The sequence below is a fragment of the Larimichthys crocea genome, chromosome XIII (genome assembly GCF_000972845.2).
Source record: "Larimichthys crocea isolate SSNF chromosome XIII, L_crocea_2.0, whole genome shotgun sequence".
NCBI lineage: Eukaryota > Metazoa > Chordata > Actinopteri > Sciaenidae > Larimichthys > Larimichthys crocea.
Genome location: NC_040023.1, coordinates 38756682 through 38772018, shown reverse-complemented (window position 1 = coordinate 38772018; position 15337 = coordinate 38756682). Strand labels below are relative to the sequence as shown.

General features: G+C 40.4%; 1 protein-coding gene across 3 annotated transcripts in view; it reads left to right on the top strand.

Annotated features, from left to right (window-relative positions):
- The window catches only part of gabbr2 (gamma-aminobutyric acid (GABA) B receptor, 2), a 164590-nt gene that overhangs the window by 98665 nt on the left and 50588 nt on the right, over positions 1-15337 (top strand). For all 3 annotated transcript variants that reach the window (XM_027287102.1, XM_027287101.1, XM_010734778.3), the window contains 6 exons: positions 589-831; positions 5669-5729; positions 12036-12116; positions 13003-13153; positions 13448-13580; positions 14725-14832. In XM_027287102.1, the coding sequence (XP_027142903.1) occupies positions 589-831; positions 5669-5729; positions 12036-12116; positions 13003-13153; positions 13448-13580; positions 14725-14832 (777 nt within the window). The remainder of the gene's footprint in view (positions 1-588; positions 832-5668; positions 5730-12035; positions 12117-13002; positions 13154-13447; positions 13581-14724; positions 14833-15337) is intronic.

The window sequence follows — 15337 nt, the reverse complement described above, 5'->3', positions numbered from 1 at the left end:
TGAGTGTGTTGTACTTCAGAAGACTGTAATGTGATGTAACGTAATGTTAACAAGTAATCAAGTCAAGAGACTCGAAGACAAAGTACTAATTAGCTGAATAAACCCTTCACAATACATTCAAGCTTAATGCTGATGTTTTTTAGAAAGACTTATAGCAGCCTGAGATAAATAAAGTGTGAGTGAATAGTGAAACATTTTGGATCAGATTTGTTGTGGGTCTTCACTCCACTTCATTTAGGTTTCTGTTTTTAGACCAGACCATAGTCAACACTGGAAGTCTATTTTTTAACGATTTTAACATTTTATGTGGATCTGTAGAGACATGAGGGAACTTTCTCCACAAAAAGACATCTTAGATGCTTGTTTTTAAACCACAAATCTCAACAAAAATCAATCATGGGTTGTTGTTTTTTTTACACTACCCAGCATAGGAGCATCGATCCCAAAACAGCGTTTCCAGTAACTTCCTATCTTCGTATCTCAAATTGTGTGGAAAATAATTCCTCCTCACTGGACGAAGTTACACTAATAATAGTGTATTTGAAATAACCCAACATTAATTCAACTCTCTCTTTACCTCTCTTTCAGACCCCTAAGGAATATGAGAGGGAGTACAGCCAAGAGCTTCAGCAGAAAGGTGTTGAGGCCAGCAAGTTTCACGGGTTTGCCTACGACGGGATCTGGGTCATTGCTAAAACTTTTACTCGAGTGATGGAACTGCTCCGCGTAAAACAACGGCAGAACACCTACCACAACTTCACTGTAGATGACCGTGAGGTGGGAAAACTGGTGCTGGACGTCATGAACGAGACCAACTTCTTTGGTGTCACAGTAAGTTATGGAGCAGATTGCCATTTTTAAAAATATGAACATTATATAAAAGTAGGGCATAGTCTGACATGGCTTACTCTTATTTTAGTCACTTTTTTGTTAATATTGATGAGGTACAGAGAGAAGGACACTTATACATATGTATACTACATATACAACACAATCAAAACACCATAAAACATGTTAATGCTGATGAGTAAGCATCTTTTTGGGAAAATTAAAACGTCTAGCTGTAAGGGTCCATGCATGTTAACAGTATGTAAATTATATATGTTCTATGAATTTATAATATGGAGTGGGCAAATGTCAGTCCAACACATGGAGGCATTAATTACTTCTCTGAAAGGCTGGAAACTTGTTTTCAGACAAGGTTACTTAGCCATCCTTGCCTGTATGAAGCCTAAAGTGATGCTATTTGCTTCTGCCGACTCACTCCAATGCATTCAAAATTGATCCTTGTGGCTACACTAGCTACAAGCTGTGTGTGTGTGTATGTGTGCACGCTCACTCTTACTTCCTATTGAGCTGTTAGAGGATATCTTCTGTTCCCCTGTAAAGGCCACTCCATTATTAGAGGATGCCACGCTGCTCCCAGCCTAGACAGCCAGTGGGCATGCAGGGCCTTACAGTACATTAGAGCATTACTCATATCATATCCATAACTGCGTTTACAGTGGCTATACTGGGGAATTGAGGAGGTACAGTGTTAAATAAATACTCTGCATTTTCTCATAAACATTGAAAGATGTGGTACAGTTGTTAATATAGTGTGTCAACACAGAACAAGTGAGAAAAACAGAGAGAGGAACACAGCCTGGTAGAAAATCAGTACAGGCTACTGACTTGTTCTATTGCGAGGTCCTTCGGGGCAAACGTCCCCGGGGTTATATGTGAGTTGTAGCACTGTACGAAATCCTCCGGGTCGTCATTCCTCACCACTCTACTCTCACCTCTCTCAGCTCAGAGCTTCTGATCAGGAGCAGGCTGACACAGAGTCTCTCCTCAGAGACTCTGGAAAGCAAAACAGTGCAGGAATATTTATGGCCATGTCATTCACTTTTCATTCATTTTTTTTTTTTTTACTTCAGGCACACAAAAGATGATGAAGTCATGTTAGGTTGTTTGGATAGGTTCGCAATGTTTTTCTCTGCTTTCATATCTGTATTGATCCTACATAAGTTGTCATCAGTGGTGGAGGAGGTACTCCAATCCTTTATTTGAGAAACTGTAGCAATACCAGTGTCCCGCATTGAGCAAGTAAAATTACAGTATGTTCAAAACTACTTAATTCAAAAGTGCTTGTTAAGAAGAAGGACCTTTTTAGAGTGTCCTCTCTGAAAGTAGCAGAGCAAAAGTAGACAGTTGAAACAAAATAGAACTACTTATGTGAGGTATTAGTACATTACTTGTGCATTACAAGTGTACTGTAGGGTTTAAGTAAATATACTTGATAAATGAATCCTATTAACATGGCTGCAATAAAAACAATGTTAATATTTAGTTTTACATAACATAAGTTTTGAAAACCTAGTCTGCAAATAAGGAAGAAATGGCTACAGGTCATTTTGAAGCGTTTAGGGTAGCTATAATATATTTATACACTTTTGTTTCGCTGATGTCCTGAAGAAAAAAAACAAACATCAGTCATACATAACATTGTCTAAGTGGCTAAATTCTTTGATAATGATGTTTTTATTTTGACACATCCTGAATAGAATAAACACATTCTGTGCAAAGACATTGTGCTCGTGGTAAACAATTATGTTGTTTGAAGACAGCGGCATTGCAGAATAATTAAATGCATCTTTATACCAGAAGATTTGAGATCTGTCGACTATTATAGCTGTTCTTTTAAGGGATTACATGAAATGAGATCAAAAGTGTTCCCTGTATGTAGCACACACTTAGCACATAGAACTTCCACCCACACATGACGATCAAAGACATAGAAAGGCAATTTCCCTTCCACACAGCATGCATCTTTTATGCTATTTTCTGATTCAGATTTCAAAAGCTGCTATTGCACAACTCGATTGTGAATTGCTTCCACCGCGTTTCCAATAAAATGAATCCATGTGCTTGCACCAGTGAAATGGCAAATTCAGGCTGTTTACCCTCGCTTTAAATGTTATGTGTGCTTGATCATACAGGATTATACCCTGACTTAAGCCTTGTGTCTTTCCTGATTCCACGATTTTCCACTATGTGTTTGCTATGTGCACACACACACACACACACATGCTCGTGTCCATTCTTAGTCCTCCTGCTGAATCCGTGGCAGAGGCAGCTGCTATGGCAGTAGAGTGATCATGGAGGGCTCCGCAGTATTGATCTGGCTTCTGTCAGGGCTACAGAGAAGAAGGCTGACGTTAGCTGTGAGAGGTTAGAGTGAGTGCAGATAGCTGCTAGAACCACAGCATGATGAACACTGGAATTCACCAGGGAGGGTTGTATGGGAAGAGCCACAGCAGGTTGTGATCGGGGATGACAAGTGTGTGGGTATAGGTTTGTTTCTCAGTTTTTTTTATCTGTGGTCAGTGGTCATTGTGTTGGTATCGGTGTCTTTCTCGGTAATGGCAAGTAGCACAGCCTGAGGCTTGACAGTCACCTCAAACAGACACACTGAGGTGAAAGAGAAGAGGTGGTGTGTAATGTGCATCTGTTGTTCTCTGTTAATGTGTGTATATGTGTGTGCATCACAGTTCTATTCACATCAACAGCGTTCCCACCTCAAACCCTTGAAAACCCAGAGGATGTCACACCTGCAGCGCACAGACCGACATCTCATTTGACCCCAGCACTCCTGTCACTGACAGTATTCTCACCTCCACACACAAAGTAATACCTGGCCGCCTCCACCTGTCTTCGAAAGACACACACACATACATGCTTAGACACAATGATTGCTCCATCAGCCACCATTGTGACTCAGGTCTGAATGTCCTTTGAATACTAGACAAGGGACACCTGTCTGGGTCAATACACTCCAGTGAGGTTGCCTCAGCCGCAGAGGAGCATAATACCTCGTGGAAAGAGGCTTTACAGTAGCTCTTTGAATTTTGGTCAAAAGAGGTTAATTTAATCTTTGTAGCACAGACATTTATTTCTAATTAAGAATGTCAGAGTCAGTGCCTCTGCATATGTTTGATATACTTTGCATATTCTGCAAACCGTGTATACACTTGAGAGAACAAATTGGGGGGCTGTTAAAATAACTAAATGCCATTTCACTAAGTTTGTGATAGCTCCACTTTTGCTCATTGTGAAGGGCAATTGTGGAGGCAGTGCTAATGCACATTGAGAGCATGATGGTGCATCTACTCTAGAAACCTGGATACATACACTCAGTCATTATGGGTTCAATTCAAGTTCCCCTGTTTTCAATCCACATTGTCTGACCCTGTTTACACACCACAGTTATCTGAATGCAATACCTAATGAGCTGAACTGAGGTGCACTGCGATGTCCTATTTACACTCCAGGCATAATTGCAGAGCATATTGCAGAGAGAACAGTGTGTGACAAACTTGTTAGCGTTGACATGTCAGATTGACACTGGTGTGATACCTGCAGCAGAGGATCTGTTGTACATCACCAGGGTGAAGGTAACATCGGAGATCCCGTGTCTCAGGAGTGGCTCATTCTGCTCGCACGCCACACATCACCAGGGACACATGCATGCACATAAGCATAATGCGACAACATATTAAGTGCATACGCATAGACATGCTTTCACGCGCACACTCAGACAAACATCAAAGATGCCACACAAAGACTGGGATTCAAACAGAGGGGTGGGGTCCTGCTCGGATACTTCAAAGCTTGCCATCTTTTTGAGGCAAAATTGGCTCTCCAGCTTCCTTCCCCATATTTCCCCCTCAGCTGTCTTTTAATCAGCCAATGCAAATGCTCTCCCTCTCTCTCTCCCTGTCCTTATCCCCCTTCTCTCTCTATCCATCTATCTCCCTCCTGCTCTGCGCTCACCTTTGTTAGCCAGCCAGTAATATGTAAACCCAGTTAAATGTGTAATTAAGGAGCTCTGTAAGCAGATGGCGAGCTGAATTAATTGAACAGTCTTGGTAGATGAAGAGGGAGAGGGAGATAAAGAGACGGAGGGAAGGAGAAAATAGAACAAGAGAAAAAGAAAGAATGAGAATGCATAGGAGAGATAAAGGGACGGAAGCCAAATTGATTTGAATATGTCTTACTTATTGTCACAAAGTTGAATTGTCCGCCTTCCCTGTGTTTGCCAGCTCCCTGGCTTGAAATTGCTTATGTTCAAATCAAAGACTGCCCATTGTTATTTTCCCATCGTCTTAGGGTGGTTGTTTGACCGATAGAAACACAAGGAATGAATACTGAGAACTAATATGGAGATAGACTACATTCACTGACCACTACGTGCCTTTCTGTTGCCAAATGTGTGACACACTTAAAGAATTGCTTTTTAAACACTATCTGGGCCCAGATTTGTACCAATGCTATGTGAGGAAACACATTTAACTCGGCAGCCTTGCTGATCTGATGTTGTTCCAAAGATATTAGCAAATAAATTGGACTAAAAATAATTTTGTTTACCTCTATAAACAGATCAATTTTGGCCACTTCTGATCAAATGAGATGCAGAATGTGCAGGAGCCGAGACTCTGCCCTTTGCTTGCCAACACTCCAGTATCGGAAAAGCACTATGCATAAATTTTGTTGAACTAAGCTTCTTTTGTCTTTTTCCCTGCAGAAATTGACTATACTGCGTATACTGCATCTTCTTCAGCAGAATATGTTACTTGCGTATGGTATATGTTTGTTTAAAGACACATTGGTTTTCTCTTCTTTTCAGGGCCAAGTCATGTTTCGGAACGGAGAGAGAATGGGCACAATAAAATTCAACCAGTTTCAAGGTATGTGCTAGCTTGGTTTTCTGTCCAGGTTTTGTCATTTGAGACTTTAACCTTTGCTCAATCTGTTTTTCAGTATCAAGAACTCAGCAAGTCACACCCACTTTCAGCCAACCGTGCTTGTTCTTGATCTGAGTTATTGCTATAATTTGTTGAATTACAAATACAGAATGTCTGTGTTCAGTAAAACCAGAAAAAATGTTTCAGAAATTTTGCAGGATTACAGTTTATGGAAAGCCACTTAGAATATTTCTCAAGTCTGAAGGTTGCCACGGTTGATATGCCAGTACCTATAATGGATCCTGACCAGTGCGGCTTAGGAAGAGCTTGCAGCAAAGTTATACACGTGGGAAAGGGAGGCTAAAGGATTTAACAGTTTTGGAGTCAGAAGCTTTGTCCTCACAGTTATCTCATTAGTTGTTTTGCAACAGGGGATAGGCATTATTCACATGACTGCCAGGGTTGTCAGGAAAACACAAACATGAAAAGTTTTAGGCATTTAGTCATTTTTCCAAAGAAGAAATTCTCCACAACCCTTTCTGTATGGAGCTGCATGTTTACCTATGTCTGTGTGGGTAGTGGTTAGGTGAATCTAAGATCATAAATTGCAAGGCGTATGGTGCTTTATTGTGCTTGATATCCTCTGTGGTAATACAATGTATGTTTGGACAGCTATGGTTTGTATAAAAACATGCCTCAGTACTCCTGTCCTCATGGCATCATCCTGAGGATGTTTTTGATGCAGCACGACCTGCTGAGTGGAATAACCCAGCGATTGCATCTTGGTGCAGGGGATTCCCACCTCCGAGGCTCCCCAGACTGTATGTAGCACGCTGCATGGGGCTGTTCAGTCCTCTCTGCCCGATCATCTTATCTCCCTCACTGCAGAGGGGCTCGGTCCCTCTGGCTGCTTACATCACACTCTGCGTGTGAGATAGGGTAAAGTATGTGTGTGCTTACACACAAGCCGGTGTGTGTGTCTGAATCTTTTGGTGCATGTATGCTAATGCTGTTACAGCCCAGGCTCAGTGGGTGGAACAAAAAAGGAAGACCACATATAATTTATAGTAATTAAAATATTATTTTATGTTTAACTAAGATAAGTAAACACAGTAAATACATCTGAAGTAAGAGTCTGTAGTCAGAGTAGAGGGTGATGAATGAAAAAAAAAGATGTGTCCAAATTCATATATCATAATATATAGTTTTAACAATATACTATGATATAGTGAGCCACGCTCTAAACTAATAGGAAATAAAAGAAATATGTGTGCAGACAGACATTAATCAAACTGTGAATGGAATGACACTATTAATTACACAAGAGGGAGCAAAATAGTTTTACTCCCTTGCAGCTTATTTAGTATGGACAGCTCCAGACAGGCAGATTGAGGATACATCCAAGGATATACTGTAGGTGCACGACATTACGGTATAACATCTGGGGACCCTCGTATCTATACCTGTAGGTCACCTGCAAGAACAAAACCAAACAGCAGGAGGAGCACTAACAGAGACAGAGTGCTATCACACACACACACACACACACACACACACACACACACACACAAAACATTATTAAAGGGTACTCAAATAGAAAAAAGTGGAGGAGAGTGCTTGTGTGCTAGTACAGTATGTCTACACTGTGTGTGTGAGAGAGAGATTTTCAGAAGAAATTACACATCTTATCCTAATTTGTTTTTCTCTTCACTCTAAGTCCATCGTGTCTCCAACACATACATCCCTCAACCAAATCCTCCCCTGTGTCACAGCTATCTGTCACTATCTTCTCCAAGCTTTATTATATCTCCTCCATCCCTCCTTAACCTTCACTCTGTCACTTCCTCCTCACTTGTCAGGGATCTTGAATTTGTCACCCTTTTGACACACCAATAGCCTAAGCTAGGTGGAGAGGAGAGGAGGGACAGCCCCAGCTTGAATATTTCAAAAAGCGATGATCCCTCAACATGACCCTATCATCTGTCCTCAGCCTCTGAGCCTCCATTTTACCCTGTCAGGCGTTCTTAGTCAGGGCCCTCAATGGCTCTTATTCCCACTGTCTGTCATGGGGATAAAAGATAGCTCCCTACCGAAGGTCTTGATCGCAGTTGTAGTGCTGTGAGTACAGTTTTTAGATCTTTATACTACTAGGTAAAATAGATGTCAGTAAAAGGTTAAGATGTTTTGGATCTTAAGAGATAAGTGATAGGATTTACTATCTACAACACCCTCAAGTAAAGATTAATTTCCTGCTTTTTCTATCATCTCCTGTAGGAATTTGAACCAGCAACACCCTCACTGCTGTCAGTTTTCCTCCAGGCAATAATCTTCCCACAGACTTTTCAAGTTCAATAGCTCACAAGAATATCATTGAACTGTAGCACCAATGTTTTTAAAAGCAATTTCTTTTTCTGTGTTAAAATTTCACAGATCTGACATGAAACAAAATAAAATGATAACTCGATCAAAGACAAATTAATGTGAACAGCATAGAAAGAAGTCCAAATTACTTTAGTCACATTTACAAACACTGCTACAAAGATGGGTCAGACTGTGTGTGATAAAAGATCCGCCATGATAAAGGAGTTATACTGTAAATCATGTCTGGCAATCACCACTTTGATTTTTGAGCATTCAAACCAGCGGGAGCATCAGTCTGTGCTCCAAAGAGGACAAATCATTTGTGCTCGAGTTGCAGGTGCATTGGAGAAAAATTATAGCTGTAAGTGGAACAGTTTAGAGAATTATGATTAACACAGACTGACTGCATTGAAAAGATGAACAGTTTACAGGTTTCCATTAAACTAACCAGTGATGGAAAGAACTAGAAACATTTACTCCAGTACCATTTTGAGGTTTAAAGATTAAGATAAAGGTTAAAGGAATATATTGTACACCAGCACATGTATTTGACAGCTGTAGTTAGTTACTTTGCTGGATAAGATTTAGAAAACATATACATTTCTATCCATTGTCATGTGATAAATAATCCTCACAACAGTATTTATAATACTAAATACATAAAAACCTAAAAAAAATCAGTTCAATTGAAGCAATAATATAACACTGGCAGAAGCCAATCTGTATAATAAGTAATTAAACTTTTAATACATTAAAGCCAAACCACTGGAGACCCAAATCCACAACAGTGTTTCGTATGTATAACATGGTACACATGTGAAAATGATTATAAATTAGTTTCTATCCTGATTTAAATTTCTGATATTGGATTTGTGTGTGGTTATACTCCAACATTTATTGCAGTTGTTTCTGCAAACAAGTCATAAATAAAAAGTCCTTGTCCTCATCCACCAAAACAAAATCTTAGTGTGCCTCAAAGCCAGCTGAAGCTGAAATAAACTTTGCTTGGTTTAGAGTAATAAACTTATAAACTGTCAAGAAAGTGAATATTCTTTCGTTTTCCTTATTAAACAGAAAAATACATCCATAGACCTTCTGAATTAAAATTAGATCAAAATTGCTGCCTTGAGAAATCATCTGAACAGCAAATGAGTTGTTTTTGTTTTTTTAATAATTCTGAATGTTGAGTTACATTTTAGTTTAATTTTTGTGGATGCACAGTGAGGCACTCAACATTGATACATTATAATGCAGGGCCGGTCCTAGCTATGGGCAATGTGGGCGGCCGCCCAGGGCGCATTCTCCGTGGGGGGCGCACGAACGCCCAAAAAAGCAAAAAACCTCGGTAATTTTCGATACCGCTCATTAAGTTAGCGGAGCGGGCGCCCCGGGAGCGGGGTGTTGACAAGGCAGAGGGGGGCGTCGGACAGACCGATGGGGGCGCAAGCATCCCGGGGCGCACGGCGCATCCAGGCATCCAGGGGCGCACGAGAAAATGTTCGCCTCGGGGGGGGGGGGCTTCGCCCAGGGCGCAAATGTGGCCAGGACCGGCGCTGATATAATGTACTCCATATAGTATGATACTGGTGGTCTGTTGAGTAATATATTGAGTAGTACAGCAGCAGAACATTGTAAGTTAAAAGTTGTCCGGTTAATACATTTACCAATGAATTTCATGTTTTTTGGAATATCTAATAAAACAAAAAGGCACGAAATGTCATTGCAAAGGCTGAGCGACAGGTTGAGTTTTACCAGCCTGCTGCAGCCATCAATATTCCCTGTGGGGACAGAGTGCTGGGATTGTATTTTAGCATCTCAAAGGAAGTGTGGTGATATACAATCCCTTCTGCTGTTTAGATCCTAACAAAGGACGTGGTCAAGGGAAACATGGTTATTGATCCTCGTTCAGCACTGGCAAGTTTGAGAAACACAAATCCTAATTGTGTATGCACACACATAAAATGTACTGTTTTGAAATGTAAAAAAGTAAAAAAGTCTGTCTAACATTTTCAACATTTGCTGTTGCTTTGATGCCAAAATTGGAGATCAAATGAGGTGATTCACGGAGAGGAGAGGAGAGGAGAGGAGAGGAGAGGAGAGTGGAACGCTGTGCCCTATGATGCTGCAATGGCTGATGTTATCTGTCATTTTCCTAGTCAAGGACAATGCTGCTGAGGAGTTCAATGGGGCTATAAGAGTGATAACAGGGAGAAGCAGAGAGAGATTTGTGCGTGCACACCAGAAGAAATTGCAGGTTGTTTGTAGTGCTTACAAAAAAAGAATCAGAATAATCTGTCCTCTCTTCCTATCCCTTTCTTCTCTCCTCCCTAGTGTACACTCTAAGTGAGTAATCTTTATGAGTGAAGGCCCAGGTTTGTCTGACAAGGTCATGCTTCCTTCCAATATTACACCTGAGGGATCCATCATTGTTTCTAAAAGAGAAAACACTAAATCCTGAAATAGGTGTATTGAGGTTTGAGCAGAACTCCACAGAGACTGTGGCGTTTACACCCTTTGATTGTATCTAGGAAATAGTTAATGTGTATTGCAATATACATATAGAGATGCCATTGCATGTTTTTATTGTTTCTATCTACATCAGTTTAGATTCTTAACATAGTGTGTATTTTGAAGTCTGCTCTTGCTACATTTGCTTTTTTTAGTCTTTGTCACAGCTGGTGCCTGCTCTTTATCGCCATTTAGGTTTCCTTGAGGTAAAATAAACAGATAATTGAGACTCTAAAAAACAGGAAGAACATTTCGTGGCTATATTATGCTGCATCTGAAAGATGCCAATGGAGAATCTTAAAAGATAGTTTTACTGAGTGCCTTAAAATGCAATCTCTGTTTTTATTACTAATGGGTTTTTGGAAGATCCTGTGATTTAAAGGTTTCTGTGAGGTTGTACAGTGGCATGAGTAATGCTTATTTGGCTCCTTTCCAAATAAGCATCACTCGTGCTACATTTTTCTACTCCCTTCACCCTCTTCAACCCCTTGTCAGTGATCTATTATTTCAGCACTTTATTGCAAAATTAACTCACCATCTCAAAGATTTAACATGACCCACCAAAGAATAAGACTAGTCTACTCCAAACTAACTAAACTCCAAAACCAGTTTTAACATTAAGTCAATGGCTGGACTGTTGGCCATTGTCAGGCATATGTCATTGTACTCTCATGAGCGGTTTAAAGGATGCCATTGTCAGCCTACAAGTACCACTTTGGTCTGGACTAAAATATCTAAACATCTACAGAATATTTTGGTTCCCAGACAACATTACCAATGACTTTGGTGATTCCAAGACTTTTCCTTTTAGCACCACCTTAATGTTGACATTTATGGTTTTGAAATTTCTCACCGACTATAATTTGGTGCAGACAGACACTCGTTATATTGATGGTCTGTTCAATCATGTTGTAATAACTTTTTATCCAGTGCCATCATCAGCTTAAAATTTGTCGGATGCTTTTGTGCATGGCCTGTAAAACTAATGACATTACCATCAGTGCTTCTTTGCAAATGTTAACATGCTAACCTGATAAACATATTGTAATTGTTATTGTGATTATGTTAGCATGCTGGTGGTAGCATTTGCCACAAACCAATGGTATGTCTTACAGAGCACGGCTGTAGAATATTAGTCTTATTTAAAGATCCAGTGTTTACATTTAAGATCTTTTGGCCAAGATAGAATATAATTGTATGTTTTCATTAGTGTATAATGACCTGAGAATAAGAATTATTGTGATTTTGTTACCATAGAATGAGTGGATCCCGTTTGCATTTTTCACAGCCACAATAGTTTCTCCTGCCCACTTTGAAGGGAGGGGACTGTAATCTGCAACTACTCTGCTGGATGCCACTAAATCCTACAAACCAGCAGCCAGTATGGACACTATGTTGACACTATTTCAATATTTTATGCATGTGTGTTTTTTTTAACAGAGGGCCAGGAAGTGAAGGTGGGAGAGTACAACGCAATTGCTGATGTGCTGGACCTCATCAACACCTCCATACGGTTCCAAGGTATGAAAAAGGCTAGATGTGTGTGTGTGTGTGTGCTTGTATTTGTGTGTGACTACTGTATGTGAACACTGACTGATGTAACAGTCACTGAAGAAGAAAAAGGTGTCCTGAAGTATCTAAGTGTGTTTATATATATGTTAAAGGACCATCACTTACCACCTCAGCACTTTTGTACACTTGCTCACTTGAACCTAAACTCCCTCAAGCACACATAAATGCTCAGACTTACTCAGACACAACCTCTATCAGTGTAGGGACTTTGCCACTCTAAACTGTCCTCTCTCAACTAAATTATTTACCAGTCCATTTTTTCACCCCTCCTGTGTTTGCTTGTGTTGACATACTTTGTAATTTGTTCAATTCCCCTGGCTATTCTGCCCTCTACCAGCCTCCCACTCTTTCTCCATCTTCTCGGCCTTGCCCCGTGTACAGAAACTCTAGTACCATCAGTACCATCTAAGATGCTTGTTTCCACATCCCTGACCACAGTAAGTGGAGATGTGTAAGATGATGCCATTGCGATCGATTGGCACACTGGCAGGAGAAAAATAGAGCAAAAGATAAGAAAGTGCAGTGTCTAACCACAATAACTTGACTGTGATACATAGAGAGACATGCACTCAACTTAGGGAAACTGAAGACCAGGAAATGGGTCTCAAATAACTGGATGTCTGCTGCAGTGTGACTCTTTTATGGTTGAAAGAGATTTGAAAGAGGCAAAGTTGTCAAAGTGAAGAAAGAAATCTAACTGTGAGAGTGAAAATGTAATTTTGGAAATGATAATGTACAATAAAAAACAACATTTGAGTAAGTAATTTTACATTATGTTTGAAGCCCACTCACTTCTTCTTTTTTTTTTGCATGACACCTCCTCTCTTTCTCTTAGGTTTGGAGCCTCCTAAGGATCGTACATTTGTGCGTCTACAGCGCCGCCACATCAACGTGCCCCTCTACAGCATCCTGTCCACCATCACCATACTGGGCATGCTCATGGCGGGGGCCTTCCTGTTCTTCAACATCAAGAACCGCAACCACAGGTCAGCATTTGGTGGAGCACTGCCTTAAGAATAGGCGGATAAAGGCAGGGATTAGATCAGGATAGCTAGTGAAGGTGAAATAGATAAACGTACAGTGCAGTGGGAAAATAATTGAAGGGTTGGTGTTGAGGGAGAAGGAAGAGAGGGATGAGTGAAGGACGGAAATAATCGGAGAAGATTGAATGGTGAAATAAAAGAACGATAAAGCATGAAAATGACAGTTAACCTTTAACTCTCTGCCGGCACATTAGCATTTTATATTTCACTCTCGTCCATACCGATGTTCTCTTCTAGACTGATAAAAATGTCCAGTCCCTACATGAACAACCTGATCATCCTCGGTGGCATGCTCTCCTACGCCTCCATCTTCCTGTTTGGTCTGGATGGAGGTTTCGTCTCTGACAAGGAGTTTGAGACCCTCTGCACTGTAAGTTCTCACAACACTTCACTAATACATAAAATAATGAATAGAAGTTGACATTGGATGCCTATCGTATTCAGCACTAATGCCACTCTGCGTGTCCACAACAAAATAGTTGTGGACATGGATAGTTTTATCCATTTTTTTTCTTTGTGTATGTAAACTGAGCGAAAAAATGGAGAATACTGCTGAAACACTTAATCACATGCACTTTGTGACCAACAGTAAGTGAAAATTGATTGAATCTCTCTCCTGGTCTCTAGCTAGCATGGAGCACATTAAGTCTCTCCCCCCAGGTAGCATTACTGTGTGACTATGTAGATGCTGGATTAATTAAAGAGTTTTGATTACAGTGATAACTGGTTTCCACTGAGATACCACCCTCCCAGACATGAAGGCACACACATACACATTCACCAGCACGGAGTAATGAGAGGCAGGGCACGTCTCAAGCTGCCACCACCTGGCTGAAGCACTGCTGCAGAACCGAAACAGGGCTTGTCACTACAGACAAGGTTCTTCAGTGAAAGAGCACAGAGGTTTATCCATTCACCACCAATCAATATGTGCTGGTCTCCTTGAGAATAGATGCTGTAATTGTATTTTTATTTATTTATTTTTATTTATTTTTTGCTGTCTTCTTTACTCTGTGCTCTGTCCCTGCATAGCTTCATTGCTTTCTAGATGTGATAGAGAGTGGCACGTGAAGAGGGCTAGGTGTGAATGTGTAAATGCAGTTAGTGTTAATGTTCAAACATACAGATGAAAACAAACACGTGGATCGCATGCAGCAATCAAACACATACAGCCCACAAAAGCACAGTAGCTATTTTAGGATTTCTAGGTTTTATATTCAAATTCTAAACACGTCAGTGGTGTCCTTTGTGCCAAAAGCATTAAGGGGTCCACATTTTGTCTCTCATTAAGATGAATGGCTCTCAGGAGTGTGACAGCTTCCATGGTCCAGGATGTTCTCCCGGAGTTCAACACTCAGAGATGAAAAATAAATCTGACAGCTTCTTATATTTAGAATGCTTCACAGTCCTGCTTTGAATGAACACTGTACCTGTCAGATGAGCCGTTGTTTTAAGCCTTAATCATCAGTTTGAGACGTATGACGCAATTACACGTGTTCTTGTTTGTCTGATAGGTTCGGACATGGATCCTCATTGTTGGATACACAACAGCTTTTGGTGCCATGTTTGCCAAGACTTGGAGGGTGCATGCCATCTTCAAAAATGTCAAGATGAAGAAGAAGGTAACCAAACTGTTGTTGTGCTATATGTTTTTTAACGAATATATGAGAGAGTTTTTTTTAAAGGTTTCCCTTTTACTGATGCACCAGTACTTTGTATGCCTCCTTGTTAATTGCCATTACAGATAGATACGATCCTTTCTGGTTGAATCTGGTTCTGAACCTTTTAGTTCTTATCATGCCATGCACATATGTTGAATAGAATAACTACCAGTTCATAAAACCACAAGCATCTCCATTAAAACATCTAGAGTCCTATCGAGAAAGCTTCACCTGCCTTTTGAAAGCCCAGCACTGATGTGTGGGTGCTTGCATTCACACTCCTGCTTTTCAACAAACACTCTGAAAGACTGGCAGCCCCTGGCACCTGCTTTTAGAATCTTCTCTGTGAAAAAAAGATTCAGAAACACAAATGGCTTTTTAAACATCTGACACAATCTGTTTCACTGGCCTAGTTATATAAAGTGGTGCTGAGCTCACCGAGTGTTGTAACTGTGCTTGGCCTTTT